Here is a 24,002-nt window from a genome sequence, read left to right as displayed (position 1 = left end):
ATAAAAAGTGGATTTAGTAAAAGTGTAAAAAAATAAATAAATAAAAATAAAATACTACATTGGCGGAAAAATAAAAAAATTCCGGCTCTTGGAAAGCGACGATGCAAAAACAAAATAGGTTTAGTTCAATAGTTTTAATTGTGCAAAAGTCGTAAAACATAAAAGAAAAACCTCGACATATGTGGTATCGTCTTAATCGTACCGACCCATACAATAAAAGGTAATGTGTTATTTACGCCGCGCAGTGAACGGCGTGAATTTAAAACACAAAGAACGATGGCGGAATTTCAGGTTTTTTTTTTCTATTTCCCCCCCAAAAAAAGTCAATAAAAGTTAATCAAAAAATGATATGTACCCCATAATGGTGCCATTAAAATGTAAAACTAAGTCCTCATACAGCTGTGTCGACGGAAAAAAAAAAAAAAAGTTATAGCTCTTTGAATGCGACTAATGAAAAATGAAAAATAAAATTAATAGATTGGTCATAAGGGCCTAAGATAGGCTGGTCACTAAGGGGTTAAAGTTCCATTGATAATCAATGTTTATGTATCTTCGTCACCCTAATCTTAATGGATTCTGCACGGAATGAGCGTTCATGTTGCCTAGCAACCACTTATCTTCCTGCCTGGGTGACCACTCTTTCAGTAGCCGCTGTCCAAATAGGGTCAGTCCACACAGATTTTTTTTTTTTTTTTTGACACTGACGCGGAAACCGCGCCAAAAATGCCACCCATTGATTTCAATGGGAAGCGGAGGCGTTTTTTTCCCACAAGCGGAAAAAGCGGCTCGCTGGAAAAAGAAGCGACATGCCCTATCATCGGGCGTTTACATCTCTGACCTCCCATTGACATCAATGGGAGGCAAAGAAAGCGTATTTCGCAGCGTTTTTGCCCATCGGCGCTCGATGGCCGCGAGCAAAAAAACGCAACGAAAGACGGAGTGCAGGCAGAGCAAAATCTGCCTCAAAATACGCAGTGTGAACCCAGCCAGACACGTAATGAAGTGGTCACAGGAACTTCTATCTGCTGCACAGCAGACTGCCTCTCTATGCTGCACAGACTTGTTTCAGGTCCATCCCACTCAAGTTACAGGAAGCTAAACAAGGTATCACAAGAATACAAAGAAGGAACAAATATTTTAAAGCATTTGTGACGGATCGGAAAGGAGCGCTGCAGCAGCCTCACCCACCACAGGCAGATCCAAGTTTGTTTTCTTTTAGATATCGAGAACAATAAAGCCTTTTTATTAAGCTACAGCCGTTAAGTTTTAATTATTATATGGTCACGTATTTGATTGGTTTGAGGAAGTCCCATAATACAATGTTATTTATAGGGCAGATATGTGGTATTTATCTACTGCTTATTGGATAACTTGGCATAAAACTTCAAAGTATAAGGTGCAGAATTCACCCTCGGATAACCGCTGGTATAGGACCAAGGAGCGCCAAGTAATAACCGTAGGATCTACAAAGAAGGTAATCTGAGGGCCAGGCCCGTGCTTGTCAGGCAACGGCCATAGTACAGGGAGCGGCTGGTGGTAAAATATATGGAAACGCCCTTGTGGGAAAAAAAATAAGCCCGGCCTTTAACCCCTTCTAGAACTTCCCAGTGTATCTGCACTTTGGAACTAGAATTCATGCAGTATTATGGAAGGGGATGCTGAGAGCAGTAGTCTTAACAGTATGAGAGTGGAGGGTTGGAGTCATGTACTCATATTAGGGATCGGCTGCTATTTTTACTTGGCGGGTGCGTCGGTCGGGTATCGTCCTGTGTGGGAGTCGTGTCGTTTCCTTTTTACATTTAAAGGTTATAAAGACAGAAATAGAGCAGAGAAGGTCAGTGCAGCGGGAGATTTCCATTACTCTACAGAGCCGGCAGGTTATACAGCACCACGAAGCAAGACCAAAAAATGTGAACTCTGCACGTAATGAACAGAACACGTGCAGTCATAAAACGTTACAAAAATGCAGACAATGGACGGAAGACGGAAATATCCCGCATATAATGATGACGGTCACTATAGAGAGCCTGCTGTACGGGTCAGCATCCCGAGTCACTTCCTGACCACATGACTCTGCTGTACGGGTCAGCATCCCGAGTCACTTCCTGACCACATGACTCTGCTGTACGGGTCAGCGTCCCGAGTCACTTCCTGACCACATGACTCTGCTGTACGGGTCAGCATCCCGAGTCACTTCCTGACCACATGACTCTGCTGTACGGGTCAGCATCCCGAGTCACTTCCTGACCACATGACTCAAACACAAAGTTCTGCTTTCTGCGTCCAGACGAAAAGAAGATTTCATGATATCATGTGATAGGATTGTTCCCAAGTACAGTGCCTCATCATCATCATCATCATCATCAGGTTACATGCGGCCCCTTTTACTTAGTAACATCACAAGGGTACACGTCACCCCCTCCCAATCAGCAGACTTGCCTCCTGAAATACTCTGTGCTGCTGCTCCTACCACCATCTGTGCCCACCTCCATTCTCCACTCCAAGCATAGGACTGCAGCTACCACTTCCATCTACAAGATCAGCACACCTTTTCTGAAATACTCAGTGCTGCTGGGGAACCGGCTCCTTCTTCTACCTTCCCACTGGTGTCCTCATATCATGACACTGCAGGCCCATTCTCCCCAATATCACATGAATGGGCAAGGTCACTGCACCCCACAAGATCAGCACACTTCTACTGAAATACTCTGTGCTGCTGGCAACCCTACTCCATCCATTAGGAGTCTGTGACCTCCCACGGGCTCTCCGCATCAGTACTGCAGCTCACAAGCTCTCCTCTCCTGAAATACTTTGTGCTACTGGTGTGCCTTGCTCAATTCACTGCCTAAACCTTTGCCTATGACGCAACCTCTCATCTCAACCAGGGGCACACAACCTAAGCTGATCCGAGGGCTACGCTGTCAGATTATATCACTCCTCTGCAATAAAACATAAAAGGGGTATTCCCATATGAGGCATTCATAGGATAATGGACAGTCCCAGTTCCGGGAACGCCACGTATCGGGAAAATGGGGGGTCCCCTGCACTCCAGATAAGACGTGGCACATACATGCGGCTATCTCCATTGTAGTTTATAGAGTAACAGAAAAAGCGGAGCATGTCAGAAGTCCTATAAACTACAAAGGAGAGAGTCGCACACTCGCACAGCCACCTGTCCGGAGTGTCGGACCGATCAGACATTGATGGTATATCAGACGGGAATACCCCTTTAAAGAAGCAACCTTGGTAAAACGGATGGTCACGGTCTGCACAAGGAAGAACACAGAAAACGTTTTCACTATTGCTCCTTTACGTTGCTTAAAATAAAACGCATACTGTACAGTCACAGTTCCCCCATAACGGTGTCATCAGCAGGATGCGGCTGTCAAAACACATCTGTGATTTTCTAAACTATCAAGACCCAGACAAGCACCAATGTGTCTTAAAGAACGGCAGCGCACGGAATAGCATCGCAGGTCGCAGGCGGCCACCGAGCCACAGCCTGTGCACCCTATACGCTCGCTCTATATATTCTCCCTCTAACACCAATTTACTGCTTTTCCACCCCTCGTCCTTCGCCGTCCCCTCCCCCAGTTGGGCGGTTATGACGTTTAGGTACTTTCCAGTTTATCCTTGGTCTTGGGCAGCTGCCAGGTAATAACTTGCTCGACTGTAATGACACGAGAAGAAGTACAAAGTATAGAGAAGAGACGGCTATGTTGATCTTCACTCGTTTGTTTGTCTGTATAGACGATTCTTACCTTAAATAAAGCCTATAGGCCAAATGCTCACAAAATGCAGGTCAATGCTAACAATGTACCTCGGGTATGATAGTTGCCTCCAGCAGCCACGATAAACAGAAGAATATATTATACTAGAGACAACCCCAGCACGATCCGGGACGCCCAGAAGTAGCAACGCAATGGACGCCCTGGAATAGTCCAAAGGGTTGCGCTGTCTAGAGGTAAAACTTTAAACTGGAGTTTAAGGGTTAACAGACAGGGTAAAAATATAAATAAAATAATGGAAAAAAAATGGGGCACTTCTGATTGTCAAAATATATAGAACTAAAAGTAAACACATAAAAGGACACAAGTTCTCACGACAGGAGAGGGATTTGTGCTGCTCTATTCATTTCTATGGAGAAGCCGGACACACAAGCCGGACACTTGTCCCCTGTTCTCCTTATCGCTGGGGGGGGGGGGGGTCCCAGCATTCGGACCCCCAGCGATCACACATGTATCTCCTATCCTGTGGACACGTGTTTTGTGGGACAACCCCTTTAAGGCCTCTTGAGGTTAGCAATAATATTTACATTCACTGACAGCAAGCAAACAATTGAAACAGAAAATGTCATCTTAAATCTAGGACTGCGCACGAAAACCAAACACGACCGAACTAAACGCCCATTAAAAGATGACCATCCCCCCCCCCAGCATGTACAACATTTCCAGAATTTAATGGGCCCCCGCATCATTTGTAGGGTAAATACATATATAAGGCACTTGGTTTTCAGTGTCCAAAAGTGCAGTACAGTGTATAGGTAAATTTCCACATGTATGTCTTCAGTCACATAAAGGGTTAAAATTCTGCGAGCACGAGGAAACATCACGAGGAATGCGGTAACAAAGACCAATAGACGGAGGGGATCATGTGGATTTCGCAACAACTCGAAAAAATTTTGAAACTAAGGCTGGGTTCACACAAGCATGTTCGGTCAGTAAAGGACGGAACGTATTTCGGCCGCAAGTCCCGGACCGAACACATTGCAGGGAGCCGGGCTCCTAGCATCATAGTTATGTACGACGCTAGGAGTCCCTGCCTCTCCCTGGAACTTCTGTCCTGTACTGAAAACATGATTACAGTACGGGACAGTTGTCCCGCAGCGAGGCAGGGACTCATAGCGTCGTACATAACTATGATGCTAGGAGCCCGGCTCCCTGCAGTGTGTTCGGTCCGGGACTTGCGACCGAAATACGTTCCGTCCTTTACGGATGTAACATGCTTGTGTGAACCCAGCCTAACAACTGCGCAAAACGAAGATACCGATGTCACCGTCGCTGCAGATGCTAAATTTTGAGCGTGAAGAGAGAAAATTAAACATCAACAGGAATGACGAAGTGTGAAGAAAAAGAACCGAAATCTGCAGGTTACACAACATTTCTGCTGCTCCTCAGCGAATACACATCCACAGCTGCCGGAGGAGGGATGGCGAGGGGTTTGTGATGATACTTAGGCGTCATGCACACGACAGCAGTTTTCGCAATTGCTAATAGAATAAAATGATTGTTCCTATGGATCAATGCACATGACCGTGGCTTCCATAGTCCGTGCATTGCCCGGAGCACAAGAAAAATAGGACAAGTCATTATACGGTCCGCATTCGTGGTCCTGACTCCTAGGAATCAATGCACATCTTCTGTGTGAACGGTCCGTGATTGCGGACGGCCCGCGGATGACACTCTGCGGGCTGTCCATGCCGTAATTATGGACGGTACACACAGCTACGGCCGTGTGCAGGGGGCCTTAAACTTTAGCCCCCTTAAGGACGGAGCAACTTTGGGCCTTGACGATAAGCATTGTGACTTTTTTCTTTGCAGATGTTAAAATATATATATATATATATATATATATATATCTCTCTATCTCTCTGTTCACGTCACGGAGTAGAAGGAAGGGGGGGGGGGGCTCTACTGCCTCCGAGATGAAGAAGTTTTCATCATGTAAACACAGGTGGAGGATAGAAGATAAATACCTCTGAGAAACCTCAGTCTAGCACAGACCGAAATCTTTTAATTAGTTTTTTTTTAAGTGATGACCACGTGGACCTCACCTCATACTCCTTGATGGTCCCTCTCCAGGTGCATTCGTTATTCGTGCAGAAAGCGGGCAGACTCTCCACCTCCCGCCGCGCTGCGTTATCTGAAAACGCCTGGTGATTGAAAGAAGAGCAAACATGAGGAGCTGTACAGGGAGAGGTCAATGTTATACCTCGATGAACAGCCAAAGACACCACAACATTAACAGGAGGTATTTTTGAGTCCCATGGAAAGATACTGGTGCGTGAGCGCGTGGGGCTTTTTCTAATCTTGGGAAAAATAAAAAATAAACAGCTTTCAACGGGAAACCAAAACTTGGCCTTACACTGATTTCTGACATATCCCACAGATAAAACGCAATTTCATGCATCTAATACTCATGGGGTAAAAGCTACGATTTCTTACAATTCACACACAGATAGCAGTTTTCATATTTACTCCTCCCCCATGCTTTCCCTTTGGCCAGGCTTTCCCTTTCCCTTTGGCCAGGCTTTCCCTTTCCCTTTGGCCAGGCTTTCCCTTTCCCTTTGGCCAGGCTTTCCCTTTCCCTTTGGCCAGGCTTTCCCTTTCCCTTTGGCCAGGCATTCCCTTTCCCTTTGGCCAGGCTGTCACTTTCCCCTTGGCCAGGCTGTCACTTTCCCCTTGGCCAGGCTGTCACTTTCCCCTTGGCCAGGCTTTCACTTTCCCCTTGGCCAGGCTTTCACTTTCCCCTTGGCCAGGCTTTCACTTTCCCCTTGGCCAGGCTTTCACTTTCCCCTTGGCCAGGCTTTCACTTTCCCCTTGGCCAGGCTTTCACTTTCCCCTTGGCCAGGCTTTCACTTTCCCCTTGGCCAGGCTTTCACTTTCCCCTTGGCCAGGCTTTCACTTTCCCCTTGGCCAGGCTTTCACTTTCCCCTTGGCCAGGCTTTCACTTTCCCCTTGGCCAGGCTTTCACTTTCCCCTTGGCCAGGCTTTCACTTTCCCCTTGGCCAGGCTTTCACTTTCCCTTTGGCCAGGCTTTCACTTTCCCTTTGGCCAGGCTTTCACTTTCCCTTTGGCCAGGCTTTCACTTTCCCTTTGGCCAGGCTTTCACTTTCCCTTTGGCCAGGCTTTCACTTTCCCTTTGGCCAGGCTTTCACTTTCCCCTTGGCCAGGCTTTCACTTTCCCCTTGGCCAGGCTGTCACTTTCCCCTTGGCCAGGCTGTCACTTTCCCCTTGGCCAGGCTGTCACTTTCCCCTTGGCCAGGCTGTCACTTTCCCCTTGGCCAGGCTTTCACTTTCCCCTTGGCCAGGCTTTCACTTTCCCCCTTGGCCAGGCTTTCACTTTCCCCCTTGGCCAGGCTTTCACTTTCCCCCTTGGCCAGGCTTTCACTTTCCCCCTTGGCCATGCTTTCACTTTCCATTTAGCCATAATTTCAACATCCTTTCACTTTCCCTTTCAACATACAAAAAAAAAAAAAATCTCCAATGTTGGGTGGTGAACGCAGCAAAATTACCCCAGATTCAGGGTAACTCACTTGTCCAATGTGTAAAAAAAAAAAAAAGTTGTTCCAGCACTCCAGTAGAAAAAGAAAACCAAAAAACATGATAAAGACCCTATTAGGGTTGAAACGTTGCAAGTTCATGCTTGGTGAATAAAACAAGTACTTATTTTTTTACTACTGGAGTGCTGCAGCTAATCTCTTTTATTTGACTTTCACTTCACCCAATGATTTCACTACCCTTCCTACGTACAAGAATATAATGCTGCCCCCTATGTACAAGAATATAACTACTATAATACTGCCTCTATATACAAGAATATAACTACTATAATACTGCTCCTATTTACAAGAATATACAAACTATAATACTTCCCTCTATATACAAGAATATAACTACTATAATACTGCCCCCTATATACAAGAATATAACTACTATAATACTGCCCCCTATATACAAGAATATAACTACTATAATACTGCCCCCTATATACAAGAATATAACTACTATAATACTGCCCCCTATATACAAGAATATAACTACTATAATACTGTCCTCCATATACAAGAATATAACTACTATAATACTGCCCGAATATACAAGAATATAACTACTATAATATTACCCCTATATACAAGAATATAACTACTATAATACTGCTCCCTATATACAAGAATATAACTATTATAATACTGCCCCATTATACAAGAATATAACTACTATAATACTGCCCCATATACAAGAATATAACTACTATAATACTGCCCCCCATATACAAGAATATAACTACTATAATACTGCCCCCCATATACAAGAATATAACTACTATAATACTGCCCCCTATATACAAGAATATAACTACTATAATACTGCCCCCCATATACAAGAATATAACTACTATAATACTGCCCCCCATATACAAGAATATAACTACTATAATACTGCCCCTATATACAAGAAAACTACTAGAATACTGCTCCCTATATACAAGAATATAACTACTATAATACTGCCCCCTATATACAAGAATATAGCTACTATAATACTGCCCCTATATACAAGAATATAACTACTATAATACTGCCCCCTATATACAAGAATATAACTACTATAATACTGCCCCCTATATACAAGAATATAACTACTATAATACTGCCCCTATATACAAGAATATAACTACTATAATACTGCCTCCTATATACAAGAATATAACTACTATAATACTGCTCCTATATACAAGAATATAACTACTATAATACTGCCTCCTATATACAAGAATATAACTACTATAATACTGCCCCTATATACAAGAATATAACTACTATAATACTGCCCCCTATATACAAGAATATAACTACTATAATACTACTCCTATATACAAGAATATAACTACTATAATACTGCTCCTATATGTAAGAAAATAACTACTATAAGGCTATGTTCACACGGAGTATTTTGGGGGAGGAATATCTGCCTCAAAGCTCCAAACGGAATTTTGAGGCAGATATTCCTCCCCCAAAATACTCCGTGTGAATAGCAATGATCGCGCCGTTTTTCGCCCGCGGCCATTGAGCGCCGCGGGCAGAAAACACGCTTTCTCCTGCCTCCCATTGAAGTCAATGGGAGGTCGGAGGCGGAAGCGCCCGAAGATAGGGCATGTCGCTTCTTTTCCCCGCGAGGCAGTTTTACTGCTCGCGGGAAAAAGACGCCGACGCCTCCCATTGAAATCAATGGGAGGCGTTCTCGGGCCGTTTCTGCCGAGTTTTGCGACGCGGTTTCCGCGTCAAAAAACTCGGCAAAAGACTCCGTGTGAACATAGCCTAATACTGCTCCTATATACAAGAATATAACTACTATAATACTGCCCCCTATATACAAGAATATAACTACTATAATACTACTCCTATATACAAGAATATAACTACTATAATACTGCTCCTATATACAAGAATATAACTACTATAATACTGCTCCTATATACAAGAATATAACTACTATAATACTGCCCCCTATATACAAGAATATAACTACTATAATACTACTCCTATATACAAGAATATAACTACTATAATACTGCTCCTATATGTAAGAATATAACTACTATAATACTGCTCCTATATACAAGAATATAACTACTATAATACTGCCCCTATATACAAGAATATAACTACTATAATACCGCCTCCTATATACAAGAATATAACTACTATAATACTGCCTCCTATATACAAGAATATAACTACTATAAGGGTATGTTCACACGTAGTCAACAAAAACGTCTGAAAATCCAGAGCTGTTTTCAATGGAAAACAGACCCTGCTTTTCAGACGTTTTTTTACCAACTCGCATTTTTCGCTGCGTTTTCGCGGCGTTTTTTACGTCCGTTTTTGGAGCTGTTTTCATTGGAGTCTATGAGAAAACAGCTCCAAAAACGTCAAAAGAAGTGTCCTGCACTTCTTTTGACGAGGCTGTATTTTTACGCGTCGTCGTTTGACAGCTGTCAAACGACGACGCGTAAATAACAGGTCGTCTGCACAGTACGTCGGCAAACCCATTCAAATGAATGGGCAGATGTTTGCCGACGTATTGTAGCCCTATTTTCAGACGTAAAACGAGGCATAATACGCCTCGTATACGTCTGAAATTTGGCCGTGTGAACATACCCTAATACTGCTCCTATATACAAGAATATAACTACTATAATACTGCACCTATATACAAGAATATAACTACTATAATACTGCCCCTATATACAAGAATATAACTACTATAATACAGCCACCTATATACAAGAATATAACTACTATAATACTGCTCCTATATACAAGAATATAACTACTATAATACTGCCCCTATATACAAGAATATAACTACTATAATTCTGCCTCCTATATACAAGAATATAACTACTATAATACTGCTACTATATACAAGAATATAACTACTATAATACTGCCCCCTATATACAAGAATATAACTACTATAATACTGCCCCGTATATACAAGAATACAACTATAATACTGCCTCCTATATACAAGAATATAACTACTATAATACTGCTCCTATATACAAGAATATAACTACTATAATACTGCCCCCTATTTACAAGAATATAACTACTATAATACTGCCCCTATATACAAGAATATAACTACTATAATACTGCTCCTATATACAAGAATATAACTACCATAATACTGCCCCCTATATACAAGAATATAACTACTATAATACTGCTCCTATATACAAGGATATAACTACTATAATACTGCCCCTATATACAAGAATATAACTACTATAATACTGCTCCTATATACAAGAATATAACTACCATAATACTGCCCCCTATATACAAGAATATAACTACTATAATGCTGCTCCTATATACAAGAATATAACTACTATAATACTGCCCCCTATATACAAGAATATAACTACTATAATACTGCCTCTATATACAAGAATATAACTACTATAATACTGCCCCTATATACAAGAATATAACTACTATAATACTGCCCCTATATACAAGAATATAACTACTATAATACTGCCCCTATATACAAGAATAGAACTACTATAATACTGCCCCTATATACAAGAATATAACTACTATAATACTGCCTCCTATATACAAGAATATAACTACTATAATACTGCCCCCTATATACAAGAATATAACTACTATAATACTGCCCCCTATATACAAGAATATAACTACTATAATACTGCCCCTATATACAAGAATATAACTACTATAATACTGCCCCCTATATACAAGAATATAACTACTATAATACAGCCCTCTATATACAATATAACTACTATAATACTGTCCTATATACAAGAATATAACTACTATAATACTGCCCCCTATGTATGAGAGACGTTATTAATGGAGATATACACACACGTCACATTGTAGACATATTTTAACCGTAACCTTCAGATTATTACTTGTTTGCATTTCAGGATAATTCAGTTGAAGCTGCAACTTACTGTGGTGCTTTCCAAAACGGAGATGCCGTCTTCGAATATACCTTCTTGGATACAGGCTGAACACTTCTGAGGTCCTGAGCTGAGAGACAGTCAAAAAGGGAACGTTTAACCATACAGAGGCCAAAGGGTCCAAAGAGTTCTTTACATTAAAAGTTACATCAATTGGTTTATCCATTTTCAGGCAGCTGTTTTGGAGCATCTTTTCGTAGAACTCTACGCTGTGCCGTTCCTCTGTTAATCCTCTTAGGCTCCATGCACACCACCGTGCCTGCAATCATAGCCCGCGATTGTGGGTACGGCAGTCTCCTGACGGCCGGCCGCATTTTTGGGCCATGCTCCTATAGAAAGTATGGGAGCGCGTCTCGTAAAAAAAAATAAAAAAAACACGAAAAAACAAATCTGCTCCATAATTCCAGGCACGGACACCCATCCGTAGCGATAGAGAAAGGGGTCTGTGGCCAATAGAACTGAATGGGTCCGTAAAACCCACGGTCCGTATTATGGTCCGCGGTCCTACAGTGTGCATGGGGTCTTAGAAGTTTATAAATAGACAGCCCGGTGTTACCAGTTAGGGGGGTCTCTACACAGACTGGCACGGTCTAATCAGTGCTGAGTGGTTTATGGGCACCAACTCCCAATTCTCTGCCCCTTGATTGAAACAATAGCAGGTGGACCCATTCTGATGCTGTACAGACCCCATATGAAATAGAGAGACAAACATTTCTGGTCCTCCTCAATAAAACCTTCCCTTTGTCTGGACCAGTGGCCTCCAACCAGCAGCCCCCCAGCTATTGCAAAACCACCAGCGATAGGGCATGCTGGGAGGCCACTGGTCTGGAACACTTTACGTATGGCAGGTTCCTACTTGACCCCAGATGCACTTTTCCCTATTTACCTTATAATCTTTTTTAGGCAGAACGAGCAGTACCGATGGCCGCACTGGGCCTGAAACGGCCTCCGAAGGATATTCTTGCAGTCGGAGCAGAGATATTTCACTTCCAACTTTGCCCCGAGGATTTCTTTCTTGAATCCAGCCTGGTTTGTGTCCAACGAGCCGGGAAGTGAAGAGATTAAGACGGCTGCAGAGGCCATGTGAAAATTGCACTTGGGAGACGGTGAGAAAGGAGGAATATTAACTCAAAGCAATAATATTTATGCCATAACAAGATTAAGACGCCAACAAGACAAGACAAGACTTGGGCCGGGCTGTCATTTTTACTAGCTGGAACCAGTACTTCTGCATTCGGCATCATTTAGGGTTCATTCACATGAGCGTAAATCTCGCTCGTGTGACGGTCGTTAAAACAACGACGATCACACGGACCCATGTATTTCAATGGCGCCGTCCACGCGACTGTTCAACGGAGCGTGTGAAGGGTCCGTTGAAAAATAGGACATGTCCTATGTTACTGCGTGGGTAAACAAACCCTAATCATTGCGTAATGAAAAGCTCTGCGACTTTCTCACATGCTGTGTGTTACAATCTACACCATTTTCAAGATCTCTGCTTATGGTCAGTGAATAGAAACATTCTTGTTTACATCCAGGGGCTGAAAACCCCCCTTACAATTCTCTGAGTTTAGTAGCTAGAAGTCCAGCCTGATACATTTGACCTGAACTGATACATTGTTGCAGAACTATCAAGACAGTTGAACAGTGGTTTACCTAGATTGAATACAATTGTAGCAAACGCTCAGCTACGAGAAGTCAATAAAACTGAACAGATTCTCCGGGAGATATTTTAGGCTATGTTCACACGGAGTATATTGGGGGAGGAATATCTGCCTCAAAATTCCGTTTGGAACTTTGAGGCAGATATTCCTCTCCCTGCACGCCGATTTTCGCGGCAATTATCGCGCCGTTTTTCGCCCGCGGCCATTGAGCGCCGCGGGCATAAAACAGCGAGATATACGCTTTCTCCTGCCTCCCATTGAAGTCAATGGGAGGTCGGAGGCGGAAGCGCCCGAAGATAGGGCATGTCGCTTCTTTTTCCCGCGAGGCAGTTTTACTGCTCGGGGTAAAAAGACGCCGACGCCTCCCATTGAAATCAATGGGAGGCGTTCTCGGGCCGTTTCTGCCGAGTTTTGCGACGCGGTTTCCGCGTCAAAAAACTCTGCAAAATACCCCGTGTGAACATAGCCTTAGGCTAGGATAGCATGTCAACATTTATCACGCGATGGGATGCAATATAAAAAAATCACATGGCAAGACTGTACCCAGACACAGCCCCAGGACAAAGCATTGGTATATTAGTCTGGTGCCCCAAACAGCCGCAATAGCAACGCTGCCGGCACAATAGAGCCCTGCTATACTACAGACGGATGGACCCTGAAAAAAAATGTGGCGCCCCCTGCAGCTTTGGGCTGAATGGAATAATTATCATCATGTAGATTTACCTTAAGGGTCCAGTTATTCTACACTAGTAAGCGGTGGGGGATAGCACTATAGGTCCATGCTTGGGTAAGGGAATACTCCAATAATCCACAACCTGATGGCATGAAATGCCTGATAATCCATCACGGGCACTGGATTGATATGCCGTCTCATAGGAGTTTGGCACATTTAAATATGACCAAGTTCTAGAAAATATCTTTGCGTGAGTTAAAGTTTAACTCAATAAACTTCAACTTGGTTTATCCATCAAACCATGACAGTTACCAAATCAGTATCAGGCCGTGTTCACCCGTAGCGTAGATTTTGTCGCAACGGATTTTAGTGACGAAAATCGGCAGCATAATACAGTAGCAGCAGAGGATGAGATTTGAACAAACGTCATCCACACGCTGCGTAAAGAACCCGCCGAAAAAACACTCATAAATTGACCTGCGCTGCGGTTTTATAATCCGCAGTATTTATGCTGCGTAATCGCTGGTTTTCCCTATTGAATCCAATGGGGAGATAAACATATAGCAGATGTTGCGATTTTTGTACAGAAAAAAAATGGATTCCGCAAAATTAAAAAAAACACAAAAAAAAAAAAAAGCCTATACCCAAAACACTGCGCTCCCTCCTGCGTCCAGCCACCGTCCAGGAATGACGTTTCATCCCATGTGACTACTGCAGCCAATCACATGGGATGAAACGTCATCCCAGGCGGCCGGGCTGCAGAACGTCAGAGGAACGCGTCCGCCATGGCCACGGGTAAGTATAGAGGTTTTCGCAGCGAACATTCCGGTTAAAAAACTGCACCACAGTTCGGTGCGGTATTTAGTCTTGAGTTCCCTGCGGGCTGGAGGGCAGATACGCAGCGTATCCGCCCTGTGTGAATATACCCTTAAGATTAGATTATAGGATAGAACAGAAAACCAGACATCAGTTCCACGTTAGATAGAAGTGACCCTTATTACAGTGATCTGAGGCGTTGCGGGACAGCCGACTGATATATAACAATGAATATGATGTTACAAAACCTGCACAGCGATTCTCCCTCCCCACCAGATGCCTGGAATTGTTGAAATTCTCATCACCGAATAACAAGAGTCATGTGTCTGTTACTCCCTTTCGGCGGGGAACCCCTAAGCATTAGGACTAGTCATAAAGGCCAATGACCTTCTGTGTATGAGGCTGTAGACACAAACGCCAATCTGCTTTACTGCCACGTATTCATCCTGCCAAAAATGAATGGCGCATTGACTAGATATGCCTTAAAAATCTAACCCTAGAGATGCCCAGAAATGGGGGCAATGTCCACCGACCTCAGGGACCAAGTGGTCAAGTACGCTCGCGAAGGAGGTAGCGCGGAGCAGGTTCCACTTCACTGCAACGGCCGGTGTCGGTGATAACTCTGCTGCATCTAAGCCCCCTGTGACGCGACCGCGAGGGTTGACATGGCAGCCTGGGAGCCTAATGAAGACCCCCAGCTCTGCCAGTTTTGAGCAGGTAAAAACACAATACATAAGTATCGCAGTGTATTGTACCAGCGATCAATCGCTTAGTTCAAGACCCCTGGGGGGGGGGGGGGGGAGGGACTAAAAAATAAATAAAAAGCAGTTACGTTTTTTTTAATACAAAATATAACAAAAAAAAAAAGAAGTTAAAAAACAAAACGAAATGAAAAGCGCTTTTTTTCTTCTGAAACAAATGAAACATTTAGTATCAGCGATCTGTAAACCCATAAACGCTTGAACTATTCTAATATAAACGTTTAATCCTAATCCCCTCGGTGAAGGTCATAAAAGTAAAACAAACCAAAAAAAAAACAAAACAAAATGCAGAATTGCACCTTCCAAATAAGATGGAATAAAAAGCAAAACGTACCACAACGAGGTACCCATAAAACCTACAGCTCGCCCCGGAAAAAACAATCCCTCACTTCGCTCCATTGACAGAAAAAAAAAAATAAGTCATGGGTCTGAGAATACGGCGATACTAAGCAAATTTCAAAAAAGTTTTTCTTTGTACAAATAGTACATCATACAAAAAATACAAAATAACTATATAAATATGGTATCTCGGTAGTCGCTTGACCTGCAGAATAATGTACGCAGTAAAAACGAAACCCGAAAGACACAGAGGAGTCTCAGTTTTTTTCCATTTCACACCAAAGATTTTTTTATTTTCATTTTACGAGTACATTATAGGGTACCATTAAAAACAAACGAGTCCTGCAAAAAAACATAAACACAAAAAAAATAAAATAAATGCAAGAAGGAAAACACGAAAAATGCCTGCAGTGCCAAGGGGTTAAAAATATTTATTACACAAAAATACCTCCCCCCAACCATAAACACACCCCAACGAACCTGTTTTATGCTCTTTAGGAAAGCTTTGTAGTTTGGGTTAGTCTCTATATAAATTGCCATGTCTGGGTGATGCTTCCCTGCGGTCGGCTGCTCTTACAGCTCTGCTTCATATGATCAGCGACTCCACCGCAGCTGCATTGTCACCTCCACTCACCCAAGGCTAAAGCGTCTGTTCTGATCCTCTTATTCACACAGCTATGTCCGGATGAGATCCAGTCATACAATCATACAAGAATCATGCAACTTAAAGATGACTTACTCACATACAGGAGAGGAGATCCTTTGTCCCTTGTAGAAAAACGAAAGAGAAAGAATAAAAATCACAGACAGGATGAGATGTAATATAGAAAGGAAAACTTTCAAGGATTGAATTTAAAGAGGCTGTCACCACATTATAAGTGCCCGGTCTCCTACATAATGTGATCCGCGCTGTAATGTAGAGAACAGTGGTCCTAGTAATAAAGAGTCTCTGTCACCACATTAGAAGTGCCCTATCTCCTACATAATGTGATCGGCGCTGTAATGTAGAGAACAGTGGTCCTAGTAATAAAGAGTCTCTGTCACCACATTATAAGTGCCCTGTCTCCTACATAATGTGATCGGCGCTGTAATGTAGAAAACAGTGGTCCTAGTAATAAAGAGGCTCTGTCACCACATTAGAAGTGCCCTATCTCCTACATAATGTGATCGGCGCTGTAATGTAGAGAACAGTGGTCCTAGTAATAAAGAGTCTCTGTCACCACATTAGAAGTGCCCTATCTCCTACATAATGTGATCGGCGCTGTAATGTAGAGAACAGTGGTCCTAGTAATAAAGAGTCTCTGTCACCACATTATAAGTGCCCTGTCTCCTACATAATGTGATCCGCGCTGTAACGTAGGTGACAGTAATGCTTTTTATTTAGAAAAACAATTTTTACCATGTTATTAGCGATTTTAGCTTTATGCTAATTACTGTAGGACACTGACCAATCAGTGACCAATCAGCGTCATGCACTTCTCTCCATTCATTTAGTCAGCGCATAGGGATCCTGCTAGATCACTATGTGCTGTCTTATACTTTCACATTAACGTTACTGAAGTGTTTAGACAGTGAATACACATCACCTCCAGCCAGGACGCGATGTCTATTCACAATCCCGACACTTCCGTAACGTTTCTGTGGTACTTACAGCAGAGCAAAGCGTAATCTCGCGAGATCACGCTGTAAAGGACAGGTTACAGCGAGATTACGCTTGCTCTGTATAAGTCCCACACAAACGTTACCGAAGTGTCGGGATTGTGAATAGACATCGCGTCCTGGCTGGAAGGAATATCTATTCACTGTCAGGACACTTCAGTAACGTTAATGTGTCAGTATAAGACCGCACATAGTGAACAACGCAATGCTGAGTAAATGAATGGAGAGGAGTGTATGACGCGGATTGGTCACTGATTGGTCAGCGTCATACACTTCTCTGTACAACGCCCAGTTGGTCTAAAGTAAAAAAAACACGCCCACTTGGGAATTAAGAAACGAATTAGCATAAAGCTAAAATCGCTCCTAACGTGGTAAAAATTGATCGTTTTTCTAAATAAAAAGCATCACTGTCACCCACATTATAGCGCCGATCACATTATGTAGGAGACAGGGCACTTATAATGTGGTGACAGAGACTCTTTAATGTCGTGATGTCATCAAGAAACGGGTTATTGAATTCTTTCCCAAATTCACTGCCTATACATGAAATTAGACACTTATGTATGAAAGTAAAAAGAGAAAAAAAATCCCCCCCCCCCCCAAACTCCCTACTACACCCTGAAATGAGGAGAATCACAATTATAATGGAAGATCAATCAATTAATAAATACTAAAAGAAACGCTGTTGCTTCCCTTTGATTTATTTGCCCCAACTTCTCATTTCCATCTCTAAGACTTCTCTCGTGCTGCACCTGAGCTCTGGAAACCTCCACCTCTGACAATCAAACTTCTATGGTTCACATCAGTGCCCTCATCTCTTCATAGGGACCCTCATCATGTCTGCTAGCTGCACCCACACCTTCCTTATAGCCCTTCATCGTCACGCTCAGGACCTCACGCATTAAGACTAGAGCTGCCCATATTAATCAGATCGCTGCTTTCAAAGGAATTCGTAACACTTTACACCAAAACGTACGTACGTATAGATACATACGAGACTCACTATATCTTAATCATCGGCTCATGCACTATCGGCTTGGGGGGAGGGGAGTCGTATAGTACCCCGTTCACTTGCACGGTGCACAGCTACGTCACGAGATACATAATGGAGAATGAGCCGTGAAACTGCAGGAGCAGGACATTTTAAAGCCAGGTTTGCAGCCTCTGAAAAGAAACAATGAAGGTTTCCACTCACTGACAGCAAGCAGAGATCTTAAAACAGGTGAAATTGTAATAAAAGTATATTAGAAAGATGTGCTTACTAGATTAGTTTGGAATATGAGCAGACCAAGATTGGGTAGGGTGGTGCTGACCAAACCAAGACCGCTGGGTGGTGCAGGCTCACCCGATTTCAGACTATATCGCGAGGCTATGATTTCGTTTCGTCTAATGGACCGGTTTCACAATAGGACCCAGAAATGGTGGGTGGAGATAAAATAGCAGATAGGTTGGTAACACCCAGACATTGGAGAACTCTCTCTCTCTCTGTGAATAGGTTTCGGAAACTGAATGACTGCTTTCTCCCAAAAACAGTGCCACACCTATCCGCAGGTTGTGTGTGGTATTGCAGCTCAGCCTTATTCCTTTTAATCGGGTTAAGCTGCAATACCAGACATAACCAGTGGACAGGTGTGGTGCTGTTTGTGGAAGTCAGCAGCCATATTATTTAAATCCTGGACAATCCCATTAAGAAACGGTCAGGCTGTGTTTATGAGAATTTTATGCCTTTATATCACACAATAACAGCACCAAGATATTGTTTTTGGATCCTAAAAGATTGGCCAAACCTTTGTCATTTCCTTCTGAAAAACCGAATAGAAAGGGATTATATATAAATGGTAGACACTACGCACTGTATATAAGAGTTGTCTCCTGTGACACAATAGAAGTAGCTGCCGCCACCTACACCTCCGTTTTGGGATGAAAATGGACAGAGGACCAGAATGTCAAGTTGCCTCAGACTACTTCCCCCACCATCCAATCATGCAAAATCCTTCTCAGATAAGCAGCTAATTCATCCCAAATGCAAATTCTTAAAATAATGGGGAACACCGTTTGAGCAAATAAGACATGCAAAAGATGTACAAGAAGATATACAAATCTAAAAAGATACAGCGCACATTGCCGGGAAAGTCCAGACCGATCCACTGTATCACAATGCAAATAGGGTTTGGGTATCATGCTTGGCAGCTCGCTGAGCAGCTGATTGATCTATTGCTCCCTATTATCAGCCATTTAAAAGGTGGGGAGAAGCTGACAAGGTGAATATTGCTCTCTGTTATCAGCCATTTTTATCTGGGAAGAGCCAGACATAGCAGCTCCTCTTATAATACTGCTGCTTGGGTTATTTAGTATGGAAAACGAGACTACATAGGGCTGGGCAATTAATCAGAAAAAAAACCTAAAAATTCAGCGCGGATAACAGGCTACTTTTTGAGATATTTGGTTCTCTTTTCGTTCTGGTTTCAACTGTATCTGCATCCTCAGGACGCAGATACAGTTGAATCCCATAGTAGAGCATGGGCCATCAGTTCCCTGCTCTACTAGTCACTGTATAAAGCTGGCCGCTCATGGCTCAGTGCAGGGAGGCGCGATGACGTCACTGACTGACTGCCGGTCTGCGCTGAGCCGTATAGTTAAAGAGTCCACCATTCTTCTCCCACACAGAGTCACTTCAGTCATCTTATTGGTCCACGGTGTCTAGCCTCAGTGCCTGCCGCAATTGTATATGCACGGATGATGGGGGTTATATATAAAGGGATGATGAAGGTAATATACAGGGATGATGGGGGTTATATACACAGGGATGATGGGGGTTATATACACAGGGATGATGGGGGTTATATACACAGGGATGATGGGGGTTATATACAGGGATGATACATCCCTGTATATACCAGACTGCCATCATCCCTGTATATAACCCCCATTATCCGTGTATATACTATCGGGGCAGGCACTGTCTGCTCGCCGTGACACGTGGGCATTGGAGGCTAAGCTAGAAGTAAATGAGACGGGCATTGAGGACACCGTGGACCAATAGGATGCCTGAAACGCCGATATATGGCAGAAGTTCACGAAGCCACACAGACCGAAGAAACAGAGGGATCTCCCCCACTCAGCATTGGAACGGGGTTAGGTAGGTATTTTATTATTTTTATTAGGCACTATTGGGACATTACACAGTGTCGAGGGCGGCTATAGGGCAATATACTGTGTGGGGGCAGTGTCAGGGGGTATATTATATACAGTAGTATTCAGCAGGCTCAGGGTATAAATATAAATTTAATGGTGCCCTAGGCCTATGTACCATGTATAAATATATTAAAGGACTATATAGAGGCAGTCACAACATATAGAGGAAAGAAGGTTCCACCATCAGCATTGAAGGGGTTTTTTACTGTAAGAGCAGTCACACAATGGAACTGTTACCCCGTGAGATTCTGGATGACTTTACTGTAAGGAATATTATTACAGGGCATCTCTTGTAGATGCTGCAGATGGATATTGGATCCAGGGATTTATCCCGATTGCCTTATTTGGATTCAAACCCCCCCCAGAGAATCAAAACTGGCAACTACTCATCGGGGTTATTTTGCCTTCTTCTGGATCAGCGCTGCAGTATTAGAGGTGGATATTTGTATTTTTGTTTGAACCTCATATGTTACTATGCCATAGAGATGTAAAGAGTCTGTACCAGCGGAGCATTTATGACCGGCAGACATGGAGGGTAGTACGTTGCAGACTTAGATATGGCCCCTCAGAGGACAAGGAACACGTGAGATGGGGGTGGGGGGGGGGGGGGGACCAAAACTGCGCAGATGTTTGGGCTCCAGCAGAAAATAGAAGACATAGAAAAATATTGGCAAACAGGTCGGTGAAATTCCTTAAATCCGTCATCCAATAATCTACAGTCAAACAACCTGGTACTTGTTTCCAGCCCAGAACTGCAGTGCATTGTGGAGAGTCCAGTATATAAAAACTTTTCTATGACCACTTAATAATCCAGAACCTCAGAATCCATCACCAGGTCCCATGGCTGTAAGATTAAGGGGTTTTCTGGGGCACTAATATTGATGGCCTATCCACAATCAATTTAAGATCGGTGGGGGGGGGTTCGATTTCCTACCCCTAACGATTAGCTGACTGAAGTGGTTGCGACGCTCCAGCGAGCGCTGCTTCGCCTTCAAGGTTTACCAGGCGCAACGCCGTATATTTAGTGGTTACGGTGTCTGGTATTGTAGCGCGTTCACTTGCATGCAACTGACCTGCAGTACCAAGAATAGCCACTACCAAACGTGCGGCGCTGTGGAAAGTAAACAATGAAGGGGAAGAAGCGCTGGAGCTTCCCAAACACTTCAATCAGGTGATTGGTGGGGGTGCCAGGAGACTGACCCCCTACGATCGGATATTGATGGGTTATCCTAAGTATAGACCACCAATATTATATACCCGGAATATTTAAGCCTGAATCTTCTTCGGCACATCGGTAAAACCAGTCTGCCATAGAAGATGAATGTGAATGGGCAACAAAGTGACCAACTGAACTTTCCTTAACCTCTTGCAGCTACACCCCCTGATCTGAGCGTTAGGCACTGTCCACACGGCGGAATTTATGCAGCAGATGCCGCCGCAGGTTCCGCCGCAAAAGTCTGCCTCTCATTCATTTTATTGGGAGTCGGACGCTCCTTTTTCCCACTAGGCGGAATAAGAAGCTTCCTGCCCAATCTTCCGGCAGATTCCTCCCTAACCTCCCAATGATGTCAATAGAAGGAGGAATCTACCAGTCACACAAAATCGGCCGTGTGAACGCACCCATACACTCTGCGGAGGATACCAAATATAAAACATATCAGAAGATGTATTGTGTCACCAGGAGGACTTGTCTCTGCCTGCCGCAGCCATTGTTTATTGTTCACTTAACGAATGGCAGCTAATTAGTAGAGCGTCAAGGTCATTGCCCACTAACACCACACAACGTTGGGCAAACAAGTTAACGTAACTATGGCCACAGTCACTTGAATGGGGCTGAGCTGCAATACCAGATACAGACTGGGGGGGGGGGGGGAGCAGTTTTCAGCAAATAAAGCAGACCCTTAATTCTAATCTCATACAACCCCTTTAGATGCCCCTGCCTGCGACATGCCCCGAGTCCCTCAGCAGCCCAATATCACAGAGGCCTAGTGTATATACCTAGTGTTGAGCTATAAATAGTATAAATTTTTAGTAGAGGGGATTTTCATACCCCTCACAGGAGACGGAGAGAAGGTGAGAGAGCGCCCTATGTCCCCTATCTAGACATTTATAGATTTTCCGGGAACTAGTATGATAAAATCAGCAGAGCGCTAATCTCCCCGATCTAGACATTTCTTAAGAATAGTTTCTTAATAAACGTATTTCACTGGAATTGATGCAGTCACTGTTCATTTCCCCCGAAAAAAATTCTATTGCTTAACTGCATTTAAAATAAAAACTGCAGGATAGTCTTGGCTAAAAATCTGCTACCGTTTCGAGTCTGCAGCTCCAATGCGGACTTATGTGTAACAGACTACAAGCAAGTCCAAAGTTATTCTGCTCCACCTGCCTCTTCTTTTACTCTCGGTAGAGCGAGTGGCGCAAGACATGACTGACTACACAGGGTTTGTCCGTAGTCTGTTACTATGGAGACACAAGTGTAGAAAAGTTGGACTAGCTTTTCAAACACTTATTTTGCGTGTTGTCTTACTCTCGTCAGATCTAAAAAGTGATTAAAAATTCTGCTGCTTTCTACTAGGACTAAGGTTTCCACATAAGCGTATGAAAATCCTTAGACACTTAAAAATGTGGGACCGAACACTGGTCCAGGAAACTCCTCTTCTAGAAAAAAAAATGTCTGCGGAATGCACAAGCTATGGGCGGGAGCATCTTATGGTTTACCAGCAATCATTAATACATCAAATTATACGGTGAAATCACATGAAGCCGATTATTGCTGGATCCGCGTTTCCAACAAAATATTAGAAGGCCTTAAAGCGGATCTGTCACTAGTTTAGTAATGCCCGATCCCCTAGTTAATCCAATAGGCGCCGTCACACTGATACTAGTGAAAATTGGGTCAAAGAGATTTTAAAAGTTATGAGCTTATTTCTAAATATGTAAATGAGGCTATACAAGACAAGTGGGAGGTAACAGCAGCGATTCTCCTGAGGTGGCGCTATCTCCCAGCCGCTGCCGCTGTCCTATCAGCATGAAGCTGCTTCACACAGTGTGAGAGACTGAGGCTGGAGGGAAGGGGGATCACTTCAAATAGCCATATCTCCGGCTGTGGACCACCTAGAACAGCGGCTCTGGTGGCATATGAAAGAGGAATTTCATGACATGACGATCGCAGCTGTGAAACAACCGGAGATATCGCCAGTTGAAAACAGTCGGAAATGGAAACACTCTGTGTTCCTGGGCAGGGAAGGGTGAGAAGCTGTATACTGATTGGACAGCGTCATACAGAAAACATTACACCGCCCAGAGTGAAAAGAGTCACCTCCCATTTGGCAAGTATAGCCCAATGATACCATTCAGAAAAATCCTCATAACTCTGCAAATAAACGTTTTTGAACAAAAATAAATGACATCAGAGCGCCTATTAGATTAGTCAGGAGATGGGGAATCAATAAACTAGTGACAGATCCTCTTTAATGCTCAGGACAGAAAGGCATGGAGTTGCCTCCGGTCAGCCCAGACCACCCAACCCTACTCTACCCGACCTTCATTGCAGCAACATTCTTAGCCCACAGCTGGAGATGGAATGTTCGGGACTCGGGAGTA

The 24,002-nt window shown here is 43.4% G+C and overlaps 1 protein-coding gene across 3 annotated transcripts in view; it reads right to left on the bottom strand.

Annotated features, from left to right (window-relative positions):
• Positions 1-24,002, bottom strand: part of TRAF2 (TNF receptor associated factor 2) — a 46,987-nt gene that overhangs the window by 8,686 nt on the left and 14,299 nt on the right. For 2 of the 3 annotated variants that reach the window (XM_075834775.1, XM_075834778.1), the window contains exons 3-5: positions 12,176-12,384; positions 11,281-11,359; positions 5,834-5,932 (exon numbers count right to left, since the gene is read on the bottom strand). In XM_075834775.1, the coding sequence (XP_075690890.1) occupies positions 5,834-5,932; positions 11,281-11,359; positions 12,176-12,372 (375 nt within the window). In that variant the 5' untranslated portion in view covers positions 12,373-12,384. Of the gene's footprint in view, positions 1-5,833; positions 5,933-11,280; positions 11,360-12,175; positions 12,385-16,281; positions 16,311-24,002 lie in introns of all 3 variants that reach the window. The other variant, XM_075834776.1, reaches the window with a different exon arrangement.

Source organism: Rhinoderma darwinii, chromosome 8, assembly GCF_050947455.1.
Source record: "Rhinoderma darwinii isolate aRhiDar2 chromosome 8, aRhiDar2.hap1, whole genome shotgun sequence".
Lineage (NCBI taxonomy): Eukaryota > Metazoa > Chordata > Amphibia > Anura > Rhinodermatidae > Rhinoderma > Rhinoderma darwinii.
Note: the sequence above shows the minus strand (reverse complement) of the source record. Positions and strands in the feature narration are given on the sequence as shown.